The sequence below is a fragment of the Phocoena sinus genome, chromosome 2 (assembly GCF_008692025.1).
Source record: "Phocoena sinus isolate mPhoSin1 chromosome 2, mPhoSin1.pri, whole genome shotgun sequence".
Taxonomy (NCBI): domain Eukaryota; kingdom Metazoa; phylum Chordata; class Mammalia; order Artiodactyla; family Phocoenidae; genus Phocoena; species Phocoena sinus.
This window is the reverse complement of record NC_045764.1, coordinates 162768774-162783610: the sequence shown is the minus strand read 5'-3', so window position 1 is coordinate 162783610 and position 14837 is coordinate 162768774. Positions and strand designations below refer to the sequence as shown.

The window sequence follows — 14837 nt, the reverse complement described above, 5'->3', positions numbered from 1 at the left end:
CAGTATGTGGTCTGACTTCCTTCCCCCCTTCATAGTGGAGTAATTACTGAGCTATCGCCAAAATTTTTAAAACAAACATGGTAACAGAGTTGAGATGATTGGGGTCTTTGAAAGAACCAAATAAACAGCATCCCCTCTTTCCCACCCAAGGTATGTACCAATTGAGAAATAAGACAAAGGAGATGACAGATCCCAACCTAATGTTACTATGTCCCCTCAACACTGGAGAATTTGGCTTATATTTGTGGAAAAACGGGTTTCCTAGTACAACCTGAGAATTAGACAGGAGATCACAAGGGGGTACTTCTTTTTTTTTTTTTTTTTTAAACATCTTTATTGGGGTATAATTGCTTTACAATGGTGTGTTAGTTTCTGCTTTACAACAAAGTGAATCAGCTATACATATACATATGTTCCCATATGTCTTCACTCTTGCGTCTCCCTCCCTCCCACTCTCCCCATCCCACCCTTCCAGGCTGTCACAAAGCACCGAGCTAATATCCCTGTGCCTTGCGGCTGCTTCCCCCCAGCTATCTACCTTACTACGTTTGTTAGTGTGTATATGTCCATGACTCTCTCTCGCCCTGTCAAAACTCACCCTTCCCCCTCCCCATATCCTTAAGTCCGTTCTCCAGTAGGTCTGCGTCTTTATTCCTATCTTACCCCTAGGTTCTTCATGACATTTTTTTCCCTTAAATTCCATATATATGTGTTAGCATACGGTATTTGTCTTTTTCTTTCTGACTTACTTCACTCTGTATGACAGATTCTAGGTCTATCCATCTCATTACAAATAGCTCAATTTCATTTCTTTTTAAGGCTGAGTAATATTCCATTGTGTATATGTGCCACATCTTCTTTATCCATTCATCCGATGATGGGCGCTTAGGTTGTTTCCATGTCCTGGCTGTTGTAAATAGAGCTGCAATGAACATTTTGGTACATGACTCTCTTTGAATTTTGGTTTTCTCAGGGTATATTCCAAGTAGTGGGATTGCTGGGTCATATGGTAATTCTATTTGTAGTTTTTTAAGGAACCTCCATACTGTTCTCCACAGTGGCTGAACCAATTCACATTCGGGGGTACTTCTTGAGGGCAGCTTGTTCCCAAAAGGAAGAAGAGAGGAAGAGGCTGAGTTCACAGTTCTTGCATCAGAGTCAGAGGCTGGAGAGAGGCCTGTGTGTTACAGCGTGTGGAGCCCCATGAACAAGGGAAAAAGCAGCAGGGATGGGAAGGAACACTTTTTCTATTCGGGGGCTCTTGTGTCTTGACTACTGTGGACTGTTTGGCCAATGAACTATGACCTTGAACCCTCGTTAGCAAAGGGAGGGAGAAGAGTGAGTCTACCTTTCAGCTGTCTGTAGCCTAGTTACTGTAGTATTATCATTATATGCTTGTGTGTATGGTGGTGGAGAGGGCATTTTTCGGTGGGAACATTGTTCATGTTGCTGCTGAAATCTGGGTAAAATACATTTAGAATTTGGATAGGTGAGCAGCTGGGTGTGGCATCTGTCAGGATTGCCAGGAGTTATTCTGTTGATGTGGCTCATCAGGAGGTGTCCCCAGCCTCCTCTCCTTACCACGGGCCTGCCTTTCATACCTCAATTAAAGAGAAGGATCATTCCTCAGTCATGGTTACAGCTGGGTGTTTCCTCCATTGGTGTGATCACTTATGTGTTGTTCTGATTTCTGGGACATAGTTTCTGAGTGCTTAGCTAACAAAGATCCAAACATCTTCTGTTACAGGTGGCACACTTTTGTATTCCACTTACAATAGCTACAAGAATATTCCTTTCTTCTCTACCAGGTGATATTTTTGATCACTGGGATGTCATTAGGTAATAACTGCCTTCAATGGTTAGACCAGGGCTGGGCACCATGGACAGCGCCACAAAGACTGTTTTTTGGCCAAAGACTCAGATGTTCCCACCCCGCCCCAGCCAACTAGACTTTGTGTGCATGAGGAAGGAACTTTCTCTCTCTCTTTTTAACTCCTGTGTCCCTTGCAACTAGAACAACCCCTGACATGTAAAAGGTTCTTAATAATTATGTGCTGAATGAATTACCTGGTTGAATTTTAAGTGCAAAAAAATCTTGTGTTCCAATAGAGAATTATCTTCAAATGTTAAAAGCCACAGAATTTTTGAACAGAAAACTTTCAAAGATTTTAATTAAACTGTTCCCGGAGTGGAACAGCTGAGAATTATGATTATTTCTGGATTTTAATTTTTCTTCATCCCAGATGCACCTATGTTGGCATATCAGTGATAAAAACAACTTAATTGTATACACCAAAGGCTTTTTCAGAAACTTTGCATGGCCATGCCAGCAAAGCACTGAACTCGCCAAAAATCTGTTGGATGCTGAAACGTGGCTCAGAGTCAGATGTTAGATATAATTTTTCTTTCTTTTTTTTTTTTTTTTTTGTATAGATACTAACCTTTCGTGTAATTTGTATCTTTTTTTTTTTTGGTATAGATACTATCCTGCTTTTGAGTGGGACATTTTCAGTAGGCCCCACGGAGATTTTACTGCACGATTCTTACTAATGTGTGTTTATAGTTTCTCTGCCGTGGAGATTATAGGCAAATGGTGTTTAACGGCTCTCCTCACAGTTCATAGAATTGCTGGTACTACATGGCTATTCGTTGTGATGTTGAAACCACTCGTTAGAATTGGACTTTTAAAAAAGAAATCTTTGTGAAAAACATAATAGTATCAGAAAATAAAGTCAACTCTTTTGTGAGGCAGCTCCTATTATCTTTCCATTTTGAGAAATCATTCTCAGTTCAATTGTATTACCATGGTGATGTGTTTGCATTTCAACAAAACAAAACTGAACCATAAACTAGAGCTCTGCATGCCTAGCTCCTGTCCTAGGGTTTTTATGACGGTGTCTTTATTATTGAATAAAATCCCCAATGTCCTGGCTAAAAATCACAGCAAATAAAAAGTTTCTCAGCCATACACAACAATCTGGATTGCTAACCTCAGAATTCTAAGAAATCTCATAAAAGTGAAAAGAAGAATAGATATTAGAGAGGGGTAAAAAATCAAAAAAGAAATAGCCCACAAATGAATAGAAATATACTTGTTCTCTAAAATAAGATTGTGGAAGTAAACAAACAGGGGAAGACCACTATCCTTGATGAGAATTGGATGTGTGGCTTAGCCCTCTGAGGTCTGAAACAAGTAAACACTACCCGAATTGTCAGCACATGCATCCTCTCTCAAAGGAGAGCTCTTAGAGCCGGCTCCCCTGCCTCCTATTTATGAAATGTATTTTGCTCTTTGGAAATTTTGACAACTAAATAATTTTGACAACTAAAAGAACTGTACAGGAGGTGTGGTTTGAGTTCCTCAAAAATTCCTACAGTTAGTGCCAGTCGGACGTGGGAAATAGTATTGCATGATACCATCTGCATAAGGAGAAGGAAAACCCACATCATCTATTCTAATCCAAAAAGTGTGAAAACAAGATTTGGACAGATATATACAACTATTCTATCACTTCTGCCCAAATATTGTATCAAACCATCTCTTCCCAGATAACAATTTTGTTAGCCTAAAAACACATTAGCTCAGTGAGATCTGGGCTCTCACAAAGCTTTTTGCTAGCTGCTCTGCCTACTGGTAAATAAGCAATGGGATTTTGCCTAGCAACCCCACCAGGGAAACACAGCTTGACTCCCTAAGTGGTGGGGGAGTTAGGGGGGCAGTTCAAGGAGCCCAAAGGCTGTGCCTTTCAGGGACCCTCTGCAGCTGGTTCCTGACACCGGCAACCATTAACAGCAATCCTTGTCAGTTTCAGAAGGATGATGAAAATCTTGGGGGAAATTAATTAAAAGGCAAATAAAAAAGCTTCCAAGATTGTGAGCTGAGACTGTCTGAGAGCTCAGTCCAGAGTCAGCACAAAAGAACCAAGGGAGAATGAGGACTTTTTTCTTATTGAAAAGGAGGTAATTATAGGAGATAATGTATCCAGGAAGGGAAAACCAGCAGTGACCACCTGAAGTTAAACAAAGATTATCTTAAGCCAGATGTGAGGGAACATTTCCTCAACAGCAAAGGGCAACATTAAATCTGGGAATGTCCACATTTAAGGAAAGCCTTGAACTTTTACATCAAAAATGATTGCTGACAATCACCAAGCATTTAGCAGGCGCTGTGCTGAGCTTTTACACACTCATTTAATGTTCCAGACAATCCTATGAGGTGGATTTTCTTACCTCCATTTTTAGAGGAAGAAACTGATGCCAGAAAAATGGAGAAACTTGCCCAAGGTCACTCAGTCATTTAGCAGTGGGGATGGGATGTGTCTCAAGCAGGCTGCCCCTAGACGCCAAGTTCTTAAACACCATTTTACCGTAGTAGTGAATGGGTGCAGAGCTAATGAGGATAAGAAGCCCAGAGATCACTGGATGACGTGTTTGTGGTTCCAGCTTGAAAGCTACAGTTTAAAATGTTCAATTAAGGCAACTGTTCTTTTTTTTAACTTGTCTAGAGGGCAGCAAAAACATGAGTATTCAGAATAACAGATATTGCCAAAATCTTACACCCGTATCTCTTCCTTATATAGTGAAGTATGGGTATACGCAATTTCATACACCTACACACACACGTGCATGCAAGACACTTGATTTCGTAAGTCCCTAAAATACTCCGATGACTAAGTTCTCCAAGGATTCTCTGAGCATCACCCTAGGATGTCTGGAGGAAGCAGCCCAGGGACATGTTGGTTGGCTTGGGCAGTGAGCAGTGGTGAAATGTTTACGTTGCAGGTAAACTCTCCAACAGATAATGCAATTAAGACTCCACCATCTAGCCTTTGTTACACACCTTCCTCTCCTCTACAAGACAAATGCTGTCCGGTGCCATCTTCCCTTCTGCTCACCTCCTGGAGCCTGGGAATGTCTCCAGCTTCCTCCGTACGTGCTGCTCTCTTTTGCCAATCTCAACCTCATTTGGATTGCAGTTGCATTCACATCCTAATTTCTGACTTAACTAGTGTCTCACAAACATTTAATTCACTTGAATTTCATTATGCATTTGAGGAGACGATTTACCGAGGGGGAAAATGATGTTCCCATTGCCGGCAATTAGGTTAGCTGAATGATCTGTGGTAAAAATCTCCTTTTGGGCTTTGGAGTTTTGTACATGTTTACAAACAAAACTAGGCTAATAATAACTAATTTTCTGGATTCTCAGAGGGGCCTTAACTGCCCCCTCAAAGTTCTATAATATCCTATTTGGAAATTCATGAAATGGGTAAAACATTCCTTGTGGTTCTCAGGTAATTTATCTTGTCACAGTACTTTCATTTGTGGAAAAATGGTATTTTCATATGCAGTTTCAAAAATATCAATAAATTATCTTTTTTTTTTCTGATGGCTTTTCTGAGGAGATGGGGAGGGAACTATATAAAAGCTTGGATCAATTTATTTTTTCCTGTTCCCACTTTATATACTGAGTACTCTTTTAGGAGTTAGAGAACTTGACTCCTTTTTATAAAGGATTGTATGTCTTTAGCTTTTCCTACGAATATTTAGGGGAATATACTGATCCAGGAACTGGAGTGTAAATAATGCTGATTGAGATTTGTGCAAATAAATATTCTCCACTCTTCCTATCATTTACCTGCCCATTCCATTCTGCCGTATTGAACATACCTGGGACTCAGGACCCCAGGCAGGTGGGACAGATAGTTTTGAGGCATGATTACAGAGAAGAGCAGCCTCTCCACTCCTTTTCCAGCTCTTTTGTCCCTTGGCGTTTTCCAGGGAAGAGGTGGTACTGATGTTTGTCTCCGTAAGTCAAGGAGGAAGAGGCGAATGAGAGGAAGGGAAACAGAATCATCATCAACCTTCCTATCTTGGAGACCTAGTCATTGCCTTGGCTAGCGTTTCCTGGTCAAGCTGAGTGGTTGATCGTAGAAGAATCTCTCTTGACCATTTCTGTCCTGGGAAACCTGGCTGACGTGACCCTGCTGTGATGAAAGTTTAGGAATTCCTGGACACTGACAAGGTCGCTCAGTGACAAGTTTTTTTTTTTTTTTTTTTTTTTTTTTTTTTTTGCGGTACGCGGGCCTCTCACTGTCGTGGCCTCTCCCGTTGCGGAGCCCAGGCTCCAGACGCACAGGCTCAGTGGCCATGGCTCACGGGCCCAGCCACTCCGCGGCATGTGGGATCTTCCCGGAACGGGGCATGAACCCGTGTCCCCTGCATCGGCAGGCGGACTCTCAACCACTGCGCCACCAGGGAAGCCCTCAGTGACAAGTTTTTTTTTTTTTTTTTTTTTTTTTTTTGCGTTACGCGGGCCTCTCACTGTTGTGGCCTCTCCCGTTGCGGAGGACAGGCTCCGGACGCGCAGGCTCAGCGGCCATGGCTCACGGGCCCAGCCGCTCCGCGGCATGTGGGATCCTCCCAGACCGGGGCACGAACCCGTGTCCCCTGCATCGGCAGGCGGACTCTCAACCACTGCGCCACCAGGGAAGCCCCAGTGACAAGTTTTTATTCTCAGTCTTCCTTCCGAGAGGGGAAACAGGAAGGCCTATTCTTCACGGAGGTTAGTCTGGTTTCTGTCCTTGGAGGAGCACTCTGGCAACTTTGAACTGGTGAATCCTTGAGTAACTTGAAAGTCGGTTTCCATCGCTGCGCACCGGACTGAGATCATGCCAGAATTCGCATCTTGGCTCTGCCCCTAATTAGCAACATTTTATGCAAGTTCCTTACCCTTGTTGGCTTCTTTTTGCATCTGTAAAATGAGGTGTATGAATGCAAAGTTCTCTCTGTACTCTGGAGGTTCTCTGCTAAGTTACCGGAAGGCAATAACTAGAAAATAGATCACATGGTGAGGATTTCCATGACGTAAATGTGTACTTTTGCAGAAACTCAATCTAAGCAATGTACAAAGGTCCAGGCACTCTGGTTGAGTAATGGTGCTAGGGTCCCCTGATGACAGTCTGTAAATTATTTAGTTTAGTTGCCATGCCAGTGTTGTCTTGAGTGCCATTCAGTGGAACACCAGTGTGCCTCCTGTCTATCTCTGGACTCCATGGGCATGATTCTTTGGCTAAACCCCAAGCTAAGTGGGATTTCTTGCCCAAGGACCCCTAGACCCCCTGAAAACTTCTGAATGTGCATTTCTCTAGGAGAGGGTCCACAGCTTTCATCATATTCTCACAAAGCTGCCCATGACCAAAGAGAGGTTCAAAGCCACTGATGTTTTTTTCTCTACCTCTGTCTTCCGAATCCAGGGTGATGGAGCTGACTTGCCTCTCCTTTCTCTTTTGCTGTTCTTTAGAAAAAGCAAGTGAGTCAGACCAAGATCCGGGTCATCTCGACCATCCTGTTCATCTTGGCCGGCTGTGTTGTGTTTGTGACAATCCCCGCTGTCATTTTCAAATACATTGAGGGGTGGACGGCCCTGGAGTCCATTTACTTTGTGGTGGTCACTCTCACCACGGTTGGCTTTGGTGATTTTGTGGCAGGTAAGCACCCTGGGCATCCCAGTTACCAGGGCCCTGGTGGGGAAAATATTCTGCCGGCAGTGCTTTTCCAAACCATGAGAAAAGATGTGGGAGAAGAAAATGCAAAAGGCTCAGCATCACTGCTGATGTGCACAGGCTTGTTTCAAGCCCGTGGTCCTATGCGATGTAAACAGCAGCGGGCTGCTGCCTTGAAAGGAAGCCAGCCTCTCCCTCCCCAGGTTGCAGAGTGTCCTTATCACCATATGAATTATGAATGAAATGAATTTCTCATTGGATTTTGGACTTCTGAATTGTATTAAGGCTGCTTGAATCAATTGATAAAGGCTATATTAGCAAGTGGCAAATATGAAACTCTGGAGAAATTAGCGTAGAGTATAGTCTGCAGTGATCTGCAGATTAAGCTGTTTGATGCTGAGGTGAGAGCCGCTGTCCCTGCAGAAGTTGTCCTGGGCATGTCCGGATGCAAGACTTAAGACTCCGGTGACCTACCAGGAGCTGAAAACTGCCCCGAGGGAATATAATATTATAATGGCTTCTGCATGAATGTATATAGGAGAAATAGCCTTCATTGTAAAAATAAATGCCTATGAACTGTGCTTAAGGAAGCAAAAGAAAACCACCATCAAATGCATCTAGGGACTGGGAGCTTGAAAATTGAGATGAGATCTGACATCTTACGTGGACCGCTTTCCGAGCGTGGTAGGAAGGCAGGAATAGAAGGAGGCCATCCTTCTCTTTCCTAATGGAATAGTTCTAGGTGGTCAGAGAGTCGGTCATTTTCTACTTCAAGAAGTGAACACTCTGACCAAGCAACTCTATCATAAGTTATACATTTATAGAGGACAGGAATCTCCTCTCCCGGAATCGGGAAAACAGAAAATTCTGGAGAGGCTGTGAAGGCTGGTCAGCAGGTGCATGGGTGTCTCCAGGTTAATTCTGGAGTGATTTTGTAGCTATTCCAACTGGGAAGAGGAAGACTGCAGTCCACTTTGTAGAAATAGCAGTTTTAGTTTTTTCTCCCTTTTTATTGGCTAAGGACTAAGAACTGCAAAGTCAAAGGGATTAAAAATTGTTTACAAAGAGCCCGAGGCCTGGGACCCCACCAATCTTTCCTTCTGCACAGTGCTCAACCATTGTGCAGATCCTCAGCTCGGGCAAGAGGTCACTTGATGCCATTTGATGAGAGGCCTGAAGCTCTGGAAAGACACCACACAGAGAAATGAGGAAAGTAAGAGGAACAGCTGTCTGGTTAATTCCTTAGCATCACCCATAGCTGCACTGTGGGAAAACTCAGCTGAGGTTCCAGTCCCAGGTGAACACATGTAACGGCAGCTGCAGCTTAGAGCTATTTCACCAGCATCTTTTTTTTTTTTTTTGCGGTACGCGGGCCTCTCACTGTTGTGGCCTCTCCCGTTGCGGAGCACAGGCTCCGGATGCGCAGGCTCGGCGGCCATGGCTCACGGGCCCAGCCGCTCCGCGACATGTGGGATCCTCCCGGACCGGGGCACGAACCCGCGTCCCCTGCATCGGCAGGCGGACTCCCAAGCACTGCGCCACCAGGGAAGCCCTTCACCAGCATCATTTGCACTCTGTTGTGCTGCAGAGCCCCCTGTGCTAACACTGGCCTGTCTGGAGGACCATCTTCTGGAGGGCACTTATGGTAAACCCTGCTTTCTAACCAAGCGCGCAGTTCCATCTGTCAACCTGTTAATCTGGGGCACAAATAGCACAGCCTTGGGAGTATGAGATTTAAAAAATTACTTGTGATTTACATTTATTATTTATCCTTATGAGCCACCATGGGCTGTGACTACAGTAGCACACACCAGCACTTGAGCTGATGTTTACTTACCTGGTAAGGTTGTGACTGCCACTAGCACTGTTTTTTTTTTTTGTTTTTTTTTTTAGTGATCTTTAACAATGGAAGACTTTAATGGAGCAAATGGGCAAATCTACAGAAAAACACATAGAATTGTTAGAATGTTTTAAAGTCTGTTTTTGTTGTAACTGAGTGAGAGAAAATGGATACGTTTTCCCCATGGGTTTTTGATAATGGTGGTTGTACATGTAAATATGTGTCCCACAGAGTACCTTTCTTTTTTTTTTCTTTTACTTTTTATTTTATATTGGAGCAGAGTTGATTAACAATGTTGTGTTAGTTTCAGGTGTACAGCAAAGTGATTCAGTTATACGTATACATGTATCTATTCTTTTTCAAATTCTTTTCCCACTTAGGTTATTACAGAATATTGAGCAGGGTCCCCTGTATAGCACTGTTTTAACTCCCTTACTCACCGCAGATTACAGAGCCATATTTCCTTTGTCCTGAAGTCTCCGCAGACTTGGGTCTTCTATAATTCACGGTGCTGACTGCAATTGGACCAGGCCCTTCTAAACTGCAGTTTCCAGGGCTAACATAGACCAATCTGAAGAATGCATGCCTTAGAACACTGGAAGTATGTCACAGCCTTTTGGCAATACTTTTAAGAGCAAAAGGGAAGGATGCCCGTCATTTTAAAAGATACATTAACAAGAGTTGATGGTTGCTGTGATTTGACAGGGCATCAATTCAGAAATACCGGTCAGAACATCAGTCACCATGCAGGATCAAGTGCTGGTTTATTTTGTAGCTGACTCACTTTAGGACAGTCTAACAACAGTACAAGCATTTTGGACCCTGACTGGGAGCACATACTGAGTTCTGCATTCCAGGCTAGCAGCTGATAAAGGAACAGGCAGCCTTGTTCGCTAGCGCACCCTAGTGACAGTCTTTTTTGGGTGATGGTGACTTGTGAAGGTAAATATTTATTTTTAGATAGCTCCAAGGAGAAAGCTGCAGAGTTCTCTAGCCTAGCGCAGAGATGAAATGAACCTCGAAACCCACTTAATGTTGCAGAAACTCCAACTGTATCCTAGAGAAAGCTGAGTGGGGAGAGTTGCCTGAAAGGGCAAAACAAGGCAGCTACACCAAACCGAGGGGGGTTTAACCACAGAGCCCTTTAGCAAAATTTGGAATTCTAATTTTAAGAAGTGGCTGTAGCTATGGAAACCTCGCGGGCGGCGTTGCAAAGTGGGTTTGGTCACCCCGAAAAGAGCCACAAGCCACAGTGCCTGCCCAGCTGCCTTTGGGAGGTATTCTTGATACCATAAGAGCTCAGTATGGATTCAAGGATGCTAGATGAGGTTACAAACATGCCCCAGTGGGAAAGTCCAGTGATCACTCACCATGTGGTACCATAATTACCAATCCATGGTTCAAGTTGGTTGTCTTAGAAATGGCCACCTGCCTGCTTCAGTGGGCAACGACATCTCACGGAGTGAGAGCAAGGCTGTTAGTTATTTCATGGAGCTTCCTTACTTCTTTAGGAGAGGTTGCTGGGCTTGGAATCTCTTTTGCATGGCTACCTTAGGCAGTGCCTGTAGGAGGCCTAGAATAAATAGGCTAATTACTTGGAATAATGACTGCTCCTTTCAATGGGACAGCAGTCAATGCAGTCAGGCAACTAGTCAATTTGGTCTGATGGATTTTTACTGTAATCCCTATTTGTAAAGGGATTGAACTAGCTGGCCTTGAAGGTCCCTTTTCGTTCTAGCACGGTGATTCTAATTGCTCAGTCTAACTGACCCTACGGATTAGCATTACGTGAACACCATCCCTTGGTTAGCACTATTGCTTGGGTCCGAGTCTCAGGAATACCGTTCAGTCTAATATTACTTCCATACATCTACTCATCTCTTGGTTCATGCATGTGTGCTTAAGAAGGACGTGGCTCCAAGAGTTCCCAACCATTTGGGATTATTTAATGATATTTTATTTTTATTAAATTTAAGGCAATTTAAGAAAAACTTGACAACCGGGCCCGCTCTGTTGTCCTCTAATTCAAGTGACTCATCGTCAAGCTCAGGTTTAGACTAGGTGGATCAAGTTGGCCGCTGAATATTTTTTGTTATGGGTATTATGGTTAGTGGTCAAGATTCAGAGGAAGTTAAGCCGCAGGTCAGGCTACTTTAGGGAAGAGACACGTCTTTTCCTTGCCATCCCACCGATGTCACATTGTGTATTACAGCAAGCCTAGTAGCTGTTAGATGGTGATGGACGACATTTCTGCTACACAGACTGGGATATGTTTGCTCTGCGAAGACTATATACTAGATCCTGGTTAAAGTAACATTTGGTTGTTTTCAGGGGGAAATGCTGGCATCCATTACCGGGAGTGGTATAAGCCCCTAGTGTGGTTTTGGATCCTTGTTGGCCTTGCCTACTTTGCAGCTGTCCTCAGTATGATCGGAGATTGGCTACGGGTTCTGTCCAAAAAGACAAAAGAAGAGGTAGGACCCCTTTCCAGATTCTATGAATGTTCCTGAGATCAGATAGGCTCATGTTAAGAATTACCTATCTCTATTCTGTGGGCTAGACTGTGTCCTACTAAATGGAGGGCTTCTAGGCTTCCTCGTTTTGAATCCTTGAATTGTTTTAAACGCCAGGCTAAATGGAATAGCAGTTATTTCTGGATCCTTTTTTGGCAGGTGCGAAAATCTGATGACCCACCAGCCCACAGCTCCTGGAAAGACTAGTAAACAACAACTTATTTTTAAAAAAAGAAATGAAAAGAAAAACAAACAAACATAGCAGAGGTAGATTACATTTGAGGGAGGTGTGCAGTTGTCCCCAATCAGCAAATATGTGAATTTTTCTCAATTCCATATGAGACTGAAGTTACTGAACTGTGGCTGGCCGTGGGGAAGTGAACTCAAGGGGTCCCTTTCACTTATGCCCCCTCTTGGTTATCAGATCTGTAGAAACAAGTATATCTCTGTAGCCAGGGGCACACAGTCTTTCCTTCCTCAAATAAATGTGCATGGAAACCTACACAGAGGCAAGAAAAGGAAGGCATAAGGAGGAAAGGTAGATTTTGTTTTTTTTTAAAAAATGTCCACGTAGTTCATCTGGAAAGAGAGGAAAAGAAATAAGAGAGGGAGGGCAAAGTATAGAGAAGGAATGTGCTAAAGAAAGGAAAGGAGATAAAACCCAAAGAAACACAAAGAGGGGCAGCCTCTTTAAGGGTGACTGTTCCCTTCCCAGAATGTGGTCATTTGATGTGGAAGGCCCCAGGAGAGCGTTGTTGAATGGAGACGTCTCCCAGATCACTCCTGGGGGCAATGCTTTAATTTTCCTGGCTTGCATAAGCCATGTCAATGCACTCTCCGGTCCGATTCCCCAGATAGCTAACTGGCCTGCTGAAAATCAGCTATAACGAAAGAGAAAGCCACAACATAAATACTGACGTTCCTCAATCCAAAAGTCCAAGTTACTCATCTGTACAGGAAAGCATGAGACTTTAACTAATAGCCCTGCTGAAAAGGAGCCCAGAGATTTGGGATTGATCCTCATGCAAAACTTCACTGTAAGGAAGTGTGTTCTGTGGGCTTTGGCAGAACACGCCCCCTTCCTGCACCTTGACCCTGGAAGTTTGGTTACCATGTGCCCTGGAGGGTCTTCTTAAACCAGGGTCAGCACAAGGCCATAGCACGGCCCAGATATAGGGTGATCACCTTGACCAGCGTGCCCAGGACTGAGGACTTTCCCTTTTAAAAGCGCGACATTCCCAGGCTAACTGGGACAGGTGGGTCACCTTTCCCAGATAGAGATGGATCTTGGAGGGACAGGGAAGGGCAAAGGACCTGCTGAACACCTGCTTTGTGTCTGCTGAACGTGCTAGATGCATGCCTGCCTCACGTAACAGGAAAAACCCCGTGAGCTAGGCACGACCGCCCCGGAGTTATGCTGGAGGAACGAGGCCAGACGATTAAAAAGGGGGCGGAAACAACGGGAACTCGGGCCTGTCCGACTCCAAACATTGATCTCTGCCCCAGAATGCCAAACGCCTCTCCTCCTTCAGTCACGGTCTCCAGATCTCAAGCTTCCATCGGGTTCCCCAGCAGGTGTGCCTTCCCGAGCCACGTTAGACCCGAGCCATTCAGAGGTGGGTGTCTAGGCGGCAGGAAGGGCGAGGGCAGAGGTAGCATCCCGGCCCTCCCGCTGGGCGATGCGGGGTGGGGGGGGGCCCGCCGCGGCCTCCTTCCCGCGGGGACACCCGAGGGCTGCGCGCCTGGGTCTGAACGCCGAGGCGGAGGAGGATGCCTCAGCGCGTGGCTGTTTTCCCGTCTCTCCGCCAGGTGGGTGAAATCAAGGCGCACGCGGCCGAGTGGAAGGCCAACGTGACGGCGGAGTTCCGGGAGACGCGGCGGCGGCTGAGCGTGGAGATCCACGACAAGCTGCAGCGGGCGGCCACCCTCCGCAGCATGGAGCGCCGGCGCCTGGGCCTGGACCAGAGGGCACACTCGCTCGACATGCTCTCCCCGGAGAAGCGCTCCGTCTTCGCCGCCCTGGACGCGGGCCGCTTCAAGGCCTCGTCCCAGGACAGCATCAACAACCGGCCCAACAACCTGCGCCTGCAGGGGTCCGAGCAGCTCAACAAACACGGGCAGGGAGCCTCTGAGGACAACATAATCAACAAGTTCGGGTCCGCCTCCAGGCTCACCAAGAGGAAGAACAAGGACATCAGAAAGACCTTACCCGAGGATGTTCAGAAGATCTACAGGACCTTCCGGAATTACTCCCTGGATGAGGAGAAGAGAGAGGAGGAGGCAGAAAAGGTGTGTAACCCGGACCACTCGAGCACGGCCGTGTTGACTGACTGCATCCAGCCGCAGGCCGAGATGGAGAATGGCGTGGCCCCCACGGACACCAAAGACCAGGAGCGCGAGAACAACGCGTTACTTGAAGGCAGAAACTAAACGGTAAGGACATTGGACTTGACCCAGCGTTGTGGGTTTTGTTTGTTTGTTTGTTTTTTAATTCACCCTGAGACACGTGCCTTAAACAAGACTTCTCGTTAGTCCGAAATTACATAGCATCGAAGAATATATTTCACTGTGCCATAAACGACTGAGAAAGCTTGCTCTGCCCAAAGGAATCAAAGAACAAGGACTTCACTTTCCATCTCGACCGCAGGACACCCAGGGAGCCTTCGCAGGCATAGGAGGTCACGGCCGCAGAGGTCAAGGGCACGTCCAGGCGATGCTGTGCCCCAGTGAAGCGCCACCCCGCGCTGGCGGGTAGAAAAGGGCAGCTATTCCTTAGACCAGCCGTCTGAAAGGAACAGGTGTGTCTTTTAAATGGAGTCATTTCCTGAACCTACCGTTAGCGATATGTGCGCACACAGAAGGGGACTGGATTGGGGTGTGAAGTGGTACTTGTAACTTGGGTTAGAGTGGACATTTTAGAATGTTGCTCTGAGCTCCAGTTTTGATACAAACGGTTCAGTGCATACCTAGCCTTTCTAA

General features: G+C 45.4%; 1 protein-coding gene across 1 annotated transcript in view; it reads left to right on the top strand.

Moving 5' to 3' along the window:
* Positions 1–14288, top strand: part of KCNK10 (potassium two pore domain channel subfamily K member 10) — a 138635-nt gene extending 124347 nt beyond the window's left edge. Inside the window, exons 5-7 of the mRNA XM_032623569.1 lie at positions 7304–7490; positions 11677–11819; positions 13668–14288. Of these exons, the coding sequence (XP_032479460.1) occupies positions 7304–7490; positions 11677–11819; positions 13668–14288 (951 nt within the window). The remainder of the gene's footprint in view (positions 1–7303; positions 7491–11676; positions 11820–13667) is intronic.
* Positions 14289–14837: the final 549 nt, after the last annotated feature.